At 37.7% G+C, this 9,802-nt stretch overlaps 1 protein-coding gene across 1 annotated transcript; it reads right to left on the reverse strand.

Moving 5' to 3' along the window:
* Window positions 1-4,437: 4,437 nt before the first annotated feature.
* Window positions 4,438-5,881, reverse strand: LOC110106156. The gene has a single exon (XM_020835935.2). It carries the CDS (start codon window positions 5,695-5,697, stop codon window positions 4,603-4,605), a length of 1,095 nt encoding a protein of 364 aa, XP_020691594.1. The 5' UTR covers window positions 5,698-5,881; the 3' UTR covers window positions 4,438-4,602.
* Between the last annotated feature and the right edge of the window lie 3,921 nt (window positions 5,882-9,802).

Raw genomic sequence — 9,802 nt, forward strand, 5'->3', positions numbered from 1 at the left:
TAATTGTTTTCTTCTGCTCACGGTCAAATTGGAGAAACCTGACAAGAACATGCAGGCCTATTCTCAAAGAGAATCCAGTACGAGCTTGAAATGGAGAAGGAAAAGTGTTACCTCTTATGCTTAGGAATTGGGGGTCGAGTATTCTATAACTGGTAGATGAATAGAAAAATATTTTTTGAGAGATAGCTGATTTCTTTTGAGAAGAGTTGAAGAGTTGTAGAGCATGAGATCAATCCTCTCTCTCAAGCTCAAGCTCTATCCAATAGTCTAATGTACCAAGAACTCAATGTTGGAGAATGAAGAATCAAGAAGAAAGTTGGGGAGCTACTAACCAAAAGGGTCTTAAAGTCCAGCAGGTCGCCATGTCGATCTCTAATTTTGATGTTGCAGAAGATGGATGGTGGTTTGCAGATTTGTGGTGACTACCAGAAATGGAATAAATCACAATGAAGAACCATTTATGGACGAGTGATAGCATGCTCAATCTTTACTAAGCTAGATTAGAAGTTAGTATATCATCAAGTTTGAATTCAATAAATAAGATGTGGAAGACCACATTCAAGACAAGGTAAGGACTATTCAAATGGATGGTGGTGCCTTTGGAACTTTAAAAGGCATCGATGAAGTTTATGTATTCAGTGAACGCCATCCTGAGGGCATTCATGGAGGATTTTTTTATTTCCTATCTAGATGAAATCCTGATATGCCACTCAACCTAGGAGGAACATCTCAAATAAGTGAAGAAAGTGTTCAAACTCCTAAAATAGTAGCACATTGCCCTCAAACAAAAGAGGTGCAACTTTAAGAAGAAAAGACTATTCTACTTGCACATCAAAGTTAGTGGCGAGAAGAACAAAATTGAAAAAGATAAGCTCAAGGCAATCAAAAATTGGCCTTGATCACAAAATGTAACTAACATGATGACTGATGAGTTTCATGGGAGCTTGCCATTATGTGAGGAAGTTTATCTGTAGCCTTGATACTCATCGCACCTCAACATGGACTAACGAAAGCCAACCAAAAACTTTTCCTGGAGGAAAACATGAGGGCATGTTTCCCTTTTTAAGGACATAAGAGAGGCGTATATCTTAACTTGGTAAATTATCATAAATAGTTCAAAGTGGAGGCAGTTGATGCTTCCAAAAATGCACTGAGCACGATTCTGATGCAAGAAAAAAGACTTGTACAAAAGATTTACACAATGTATAATAAGTTACTTGCACTTTACCAAAAGTGAAGCGACCTTATCTATTATTAAGCCCGATCGAGCGGCTCGGGCAATGATCGGAGGCACGCATGAAGTCGGCGGGGGCGGAGGCTGGTCCGGCCGGAGGCAGGCGGGTTCGGCGGCGAGTCCTTGGTCGGCGGCAGGCAGGTCGGTCGGTCCTTGGTTGGATCCGACTGGTGGAGGCTAGGGCACGATAGTGAGTCAAGCCCGAGCGGATGCCGGAGGCAGCACGGATCGGCCGGCGAGTACAGGAGGATGGAAGTCGACAGCGAAGAGCGGGTTCTAGCCTGCGATGCTGGGCTTGGAGTCGGAGAATGGAGTTCGTCCGGCTTCGACAATGCAAAGGTAAGTCCCCGAATTTCTCTTTGCGAATTCCTGTCGTTCTGAGAGCGTGTGTATGTGCATAACCGAATGAGAGAAGATTTTATGTCGTGAGTATGTCGGTTTACTGAAACGTCGTGTCCGATCGGCTATGTCGGTGATTTCGGTCGTGAGGTGGCCGTTACAATCAACAAAGAACAAAATGGTTGATATGTTATCTCATCATTCGATAACACTATCAGCAGTAATGTAACTACAACCAACTCCACAAGAAGGATAATCTGACCTCAATAAGTAGGATAAAACTACTAAAAAGAATAGGAGGATGTCCTAGAAAAATGATATATTGTTAGTGAAGGATTGCTCTACAAGGGGCACTAGCTCAGTGGTCTCAAGAATGGCGATCAAATGAAGTGAATCCAAGAAATGCACGTCCCTAAAGTGGTTGAAAACTTTGAAATTTATAAGACTTTACAAAAATTGTAGAGATGTCAACTAGCCTAGAATGCACTTACATGTGGAAAATTTTCCTAATAGAATGTGTACTTTGTTGCACCTCAAAGTAATCGCATTGGAAGAAAGGACTGCATATTGTCTTGCCTATGATGATTCAACCATGGAAAGACATTTCCATATACTTCATGGGATGATTATTGCCGATCCATAGGACTCATAACTATATTTTTGTTGTGGTGGTTGATGATAACTAACATCATGTCATGCAAGATGAATATCACAAGAAAGAAACGATGTCTCTTCTTTGAGGTGCAATTTAGTTACCGAGCTCAATCATCTTGAACACTCCACTTCCTTAATTTGTTATGAAAAGCACTTTGGTTGTGATGGATACAAGGCTAAAGACAAAACTGTCTTCTACCTCGTTCATCTAAAGACAAACCCACCTTCTTCTAACTGTCAACCAAATTAAGGTGGTGAACAAATTGTAGTGCATATGCTGCATCCAAATTATTAGCATGAAATATGACCTATATCTAGTTTATTTTCAGCAGGGAGGTCCATAGTTTAGCAAATCAAGCTCTATTTATGGTGTGCCTTGGGTATTGCCTTAAAGTACATTTTACTTGGAATTCAATGCAAAAACAATGATCAACCCCAAGATCATGGATGAAGATCTCTAGAGAGCCTAAGGATTCCTGGGTAAGATAAAATAAAATCACTCTGAGGCACATGATACACCTTAGATTTCCAAATTAGGGTTTGCCCTAATTTTCCTTCAAGGGAGAAGTTTCTCCACCAAATCAAAGTTAGCTCAAGACAAAAGAATGAGAGGAAGAACAAAAGAGCTTTGCAATAATCTTCAAGACAAAACCAAAGACAAAGCTAGTCCACTTCGAGAAGGACCAAATCTCCCAAAAGAAACCCTAGAGAAAACAAGAGGGAAAAGAGAAAGAACTTTCTTCACATGATGCCCCAAAACAAACCCTAAAGGTTCCTTTCATACAATCTCACAACTTCCCCCTCATCCCTAAATTACCCCCCATCATCCACCCTCCATTTTCCCCCCAAAAGTTAGCCTCTCCCCTTGATGCCCAAGGATTTAAATAAGTGGGCCCAAAGGGCCCACCTTGACCCTCTCCCCTTTCTCCCCAAGTTCGGCCGCCCCCTCCCTTTGGCTCACCTGGGCCGGATGCCCCCCCCGCCGCCTCCTGTAGACCCGCGTGGGTCTCGGATGGACCGGCTCAGCACACCTCATAAAAATGCAACAGCAATACAAGAGTTAGCATGACTGGCACATAATAATGAAGTTTGAGAAGTTTGAAGAAAGAGATCATTTGAAGTCACATGGAGAAATTAAAGGCTGTCAGGTAAAAACTTGCCCACTTACAAGGAAATCTCTTAATGAAGAATATAAAAATTTTAAAATCATTCAAGCCTTCAATGCTAGACAATGAGATGGAGAAGTTCTACCTACTCTCAACAAACCTTCTGCTAGGCAAAGAGGATCAACCAAAGTAGGACCAGCTCTCGGAGAAAAAGGCCACAACAACCCAATGAGGTTCTCTACCAAATTAACAAGAAGGGGTAAGTGACGCCCAAGGTAAAATATAAACTCAAGAGAAAGAAGCTGGGATGCTTTCTCTCCTCAAACTTGATTCACATGAAATCTCAACCTTATGAGGCAGCATATAATCAAGAGAGAATTTCTGATATTGTTGAGAGTATATCGAACCATAGCATTGCAACATAAATGAATTCAGTAGAGAAATAGCTCAAGAATAGGCATTGGGAAATTCCCGCAAGTCATGATCAAAGTGACAAGACAAAGTCAAGAGTCAAACAATGCCTTAGAGATTAGATGATTTTAGACTCAAGAAGAGAATTGATCATGCAATAATGATGATAGTTTAGCAATATCATTCAACAATTACATCATCGACGGGGAACAAAAGATCTCACAAGTATCATATCTAGAGTCCTAATTGACTAAAATAAATCTGCCAATCATATTTCATACCATAATGCATTAAATGCAAAATATATTGTTACAGACCTTCCATCTCTATAAAGGGAACTCAAAGAAGAGCTTGTTGCCATTGTGCCTTAAGTCATAGGCTTGAGAGAGACAAGTGGAGCTGGAGAGGTTTCTCCATTGTTTAATCAAACTCCAAAAAAATTCATAATTGACTCATCTTGAGCCAATAAATTTTTAGATCCCACAACAATAATTATCAAAAAAATAAAAAATGAGCAATTAAAAAATAAACACAAAAGATAAAGGACAAAAAAAGGAAAGAATTGAAAGAAGAGCACTCCTAGGAACAAGGTGGCAATGCATATAGAAGATTACAAGTAAATTTAAATGCCAAAGCCAAACTAGAAAAGCAAAACCAGTTTCCAAAAAATTTGCAAGCTTACACATTAAATTAGCCTAACTTACATTCTAAGATATACAGATTAAACTTCTACGACAATGAAGGAGAGCTCAATTCATCACTCAAATCCAATTATTTATGCTCGTGTAACCTAATAAAGCTGCAACTAACCATTGAAAAAAATTATAAAACTTTATGGTTCTTTCCAAAATGATCGCATCAATGTTCCACATCCATTCTATTAGCTGCAGCATCCCTTACCTCCTTCAACCTCGAAGGAGTAAACTCCAGTTCCTTTTGCCTCAACTCCAGAATCTTTCTTTCATTCTCCTTCATCGACCTTTCATTCTCCAGTTTCATCTTCTCCATTTCCCGATCCTTCTTGCTCCGAAACCTCTGCCACTTGAAGTTCCTCTTCTCCAACTCCAAAGCCTCGGCCAGAATCGCCAATCTCTCCTGTTTAATTTGCAATGCCCGTCTTTGGAACCAATCCAACTTCTCCGATGCTGTCCTGTTGTTGTCCTGAAATACTAAATCAATCTCAGCAAGGAAATCGTCAACACCCAACTGCCCATAGTCATCACTCTTCCCTTCATCATCATCTACATCCTCACTATCCTCATTAACTTCATGCAAAATGCCAGAACTGGTAAGAATTTCATTCCTCAATCCAAAAATTTGTGAATCCGGTATCCTCTGCCCGTTGTGATAAGCGCACATCTCCCTGTAAAACAGATGCTTCGAATTCAATATCTTCCTCACATCCTCCTTCATCTTAAAAGAAACATGCGTCATCGATTCCAACAAAGCCGGGTTTTCCACAACCGTGCAAGTAGTTCCTCGGCCAAGGATCTCATTCAATCTCTTGTACCTTTTATTGAGATCATTGAACTTGTCCTCACATTGCTGAGGTGACACGTAGCAGCCCTTCTCCATCATTAACTTTGAAACAGTTTTCCACTTGCCTTTCTTCTGAAGGACGGATCGCCGCCGTGCGGCGGCCTCGACCGGGTCCGGTGTGCCTTCGTCGTTGACGAAAGCGACAACGGCAACTAGGAGACGAACCATCTCATCGGTCCACTTCATGCGATGCCATTGGGATTCCAGCTTGGTCCTGTCGCCCAAAGCGAAGGAATCATCGTCTTCATCGCTGGGAAAGGCGCCGGGGATTTGTAGGATGTGGGGATTGGGATCAACCGGTGGAGCCTTAAGGTCGTTGGGGCGGTGATGGCAGACGTTGATCAAGGGATCGAGGTCGAGCGTTATTGAGGAAGATCGGGGAAGCAGGTGGCTGGCGATCGCTGAGTTGTCCATGCTCGGGAGTCTTTAGTTACCCTTACAAGCATGGAAATGGAAAGAAGAACCCAAGAAACCCAATAAACCATGGAATCATGCTTGTTTGAGTGATAATGGAGACTAAAATGTGTACATGGCGAAACCCTAGAGATGCGGAAGAAAAAGATGCATCAGTCATTAATCATAAGAAGCAGAAATGAAGTGTATTGCCCAAACAGCTCGGGATTTATGAAGGAAAAAAAATTATGCAAGAATATTCCCCTAAATCTTATATTATGGCTGAATTATTTATTCGAATCGAATTCTCAATTTTATATTTTCATATTATTTCTTTATATAATTAAATTATTAGATAGTATTAATGGAATTATAAAATATTTAATAATATAATTATAATATCTAGTTACTTAGATATATTTATTTAATAATTTGAATATAAAATTGATACTAGCTTTTAAACATATCTGGATTAAAATTTTCAATATTAAACTCACAACAATTCAAATGACCGCCGGAAGTTTCGTCGGTATTCAATTAATTTCCTATAGCGTGACTCCAAATTGAATGAATTTCATTGAGTTTTAGATTCCAACACCACACATAATCCAAAGAATTTTGGACTGTTGTTTCTTCGAGCAGACATTTTCTTATCAAAACACACATAATTCAATCAATATAACACAAAATTCATCAACTTGTTATAACTACGAACAACATAACACATTACCGAGCAAAAATATACTATTTTAGAATTTCACTAAATTATTAAAGATCGTGCATAACACTGTTTTAAGAGTTTATTTGTATTATAATATTATTTTTCAGAGTCCAAATTATTTCCTACTCAATAAAAAAATAGCATAAACTCCAAAAACCCCAATATAAAATTTTTAGAAAAATATCTAAATGTTCAAAATTTAAGTCGTTATATCATATAAAAAATTATGAGATGAAAATTTTATCGGTGCGAAGTTATTCTCATTTTTTGATAACAAAAATATAAACATAATTAGAAAATTCAAGAAATCTCTGTATTTTTAAAAACTGAGATAGGTGTAGTTTGACTTACCTTGATTTTGATAACTTTTGTAATTGGTACAACAATTGAAAATAATCCGAAGCGATCTAAATCATCTTCTTTCTCTTTCAAAATTCTTCTATTTCCCTCTTTTGGTCGGCTGCCCAAAGCGATTGAACTAGTGGAAAAAGGATAGTTATAAGTGTTGAAATTGGTCTAGCGCCGGGGGCACCCGAAAGGCCGAAAATATAGTGCCGGAATGCTAGTTCATTTTTTCGAATTTCAGTGAGTGCAATTCCAGGGCACCATAAAACATAATGTTAAGGGGTTCTAGAGGAAAATTTTTAGATTCCACAATAAAGCATTAAGATTCTTAGAACTCGCATCAAAATACATGCACATCTTTTTCATGCATACAAATCATTTTCAGACAAATACAAAAGAGTTTAAACTCAAAAAATTGAATAGATCACATGAATTCTAGTCACATAGTCTCATATCTTTGCAATAAAAGCAGCCTTTATCGATGATTAAATGTTTATTTCCTTCATCATCATGATGTATCTTTATTTGACGATAGCCCAAAAATACATTAAAAATTCACTATAAATATCATACCATTGTATCAATTATAACATTGAAATTTAGCAAAGGATATGAATATTTTAGGAGAATAATATTTACTTTATAGACCGGATCGATCCAAGTCTTTCGCTTGAACAAAAGTTGAGCCCGCTTTTCTCCCGATCATAAAATGGTGTGCTCTCCTCCTTCGCACCGATCAGGCCGAACAACCTCCCTCATCCACTGTCTCTCCCTCCAATCACAAGGAGTACTCAATTATTTCCCTAATTGATTAGATTCTCCCGCATGTAGCATCCCTCTCATGTCATTTAAACATGTTAGAGACCAAGGGCATCAAATTTCCCTTTCTTCTTTTCTTCATAAGTTGCCTTCTTCTCCCTACTCGTTCCTTTTAAGCAATAGCTGCCTGCAGTTAGGGGTGTCAATATTTGACACGACACGAAAACCCGACTCGAATCCGACCCGAAAAATCCGGGTTGGACCCGACCCGAATGCAAAACGGGTCGGGTTCAGGTTCCAGAAATCGACCCGTTTGAAAAACGGGTCGGGTTCGGGTTGACCCGACGGGTTGCCGGGTCAACCCGTTTGACCCGAAACGTGCATGCCGCGCTTCGCGCTCTGACTCCCTCGCGCGCTTCGCCCGCGTTCGCGCGGTCGCCCCGCGCGCTTCGCCCCGCGCGCTTCGGCCGCAATCCGTTCCGTGTCGGGTCAACCCGACAACCCGCCGGGTCGGGTTCGGGTTCTGATTTTCGACCCGTTTGCCTAACCGGGTCGGGTTAGGGTCAACCCGTTTGAACCCGGGTCAGTTCCGGGTCCGACCCGAACCCGACCCGTGACCCGAAATTGACACCCCTACCTGCAGTGAGTCCTTCCTTCAATAGTTAGTTCAAACTTTCCCTTTTCCCCTCTCTTTCCTTTTTTCTTCTTGAATGCCGAAGTGTAGGTTGGATGTTCTCTCTTTTGTAGAGTTCATGTTATTTAATTGTATTATGTTGAAATACTAATATGATGAGCTAGGAAGGAAATCTTATATGCATCTCCATTGATTCTTAGAAAAAAAAAACATTATGTTTGAACATAATAAAAAATAAATATGAAGCATTAAAAAAAATATCGTATAGGAACCTTAATCCCACCTTCAAAAGTCTTATTTTAGGTTGTCGAGTAATCCTCATTTACAACATTAACTTATTTTATTTAATAAAATCTCCCCAAATAGTAATAATAACTTTCAAGAATGGCAACTTCATGGTTAAGTGTCCAATAATCATCATTGTTTTGAATTATTTTGGCATAAATCAATAAGATACCCAAAATGCAACATATATAGAAGGAACTATGATGATCATGAAGTTTATTTATGTGACTTCCTAACATTTATCAATACCGTATATGGCATATAAAGTAATGATACATTGATACCTCGAAGTAAGCTTCATTCTCCTAAAAATCTATCAAGATGTCCATCATATAACTTGAAGTTCTCCACATTTAAGTTTATCATGTCAATAAGATAAAAATTATATGTTTCAAAGTGATCAATTATTATGCCAAATATAATGGCAACATCATATCAGTGGCGAAGCCAGAAACTTTTTATAGAGGGGGCACACACACATTTATTATATAATTCATTTAAGGGATAATTTGAGAAGAAAAATTATATATATATTGAATGCACAAATTCTATAAAATACTATTCAAATAGACACCATGGAGTAGAATAGAAATTAGATAGCATGGTGCTAGGAATCAAAGCCTATAAAATGGATTAAGTATACATACTCAATGAATAAGATATTTAGACACAATTTTAATTTCGAAGCTATTAGATTCACTTTGAGATGAGTGCAGTATAAATTTTTCATATGCTATAAAATTTTAAATGCAATTTCAACAGATTTTAAATTTTATTTTTCTCTATTCAATATATTTCAATATCAAAATATATTTTCTAATAATTATTATTCTCAGCTTCATGAGGTCCAAAATAGAATAGGTGAGATCTACTTAGGTAGAAGGACGAGGGTAAATTACTAAATTCTAACCAGAGAAAGGTCTCATTTGGGCTGGCAAAAGGATTTGAATGCCTTTTTTTTTTCTTCCACATAAATTATGCTAACTGATCATTGCATGGAACATAGCATTTTAAGGAAGCTCGTGAGGAAATTAATATATCTTTGAATAAAACAAATTAATATATCTTTGAATAAAATATGTCGAGTATAAATAATCAAAATAGAAAAATTATAAAATAAAATTAATATATCTTTAAATAAAAAATTTAATATCATTTTATCATTAAAGTAATTATTTAAATATTAAATATATACTAACTGTTATTTTAATTTTTTAAAATATTTAAATATTAGTTTAATTATTTAAAATATATATCAATTAACTGTAATTATTATTTAAAATATTTAACTATTATTTTAACTGTTATTATAATTAATATATAACTCTCTCTCCTCCTCAACTTTAAGGGCATCTCCAACCGAACGACAAACACTTGTTTGC

This window comes from Dendrobium catenatum, unplaced genomic scaffold, assembly GCF_001605985.2.
Source record: "Dendrobium catenatum unplaced genomic scaffold, ASM160598v2 fragScaff_scaffold_1263, whole genome shotgun sequence".
In the NCBI taxonomy this organism is placed as follows: domain Eukaryota; kingdom Viridiplantae; phylum Streptophyta; class Magnoliopsida; order Asparagales; family Orchidaceae; genus Dendrobium; species Dendrobium catenatum.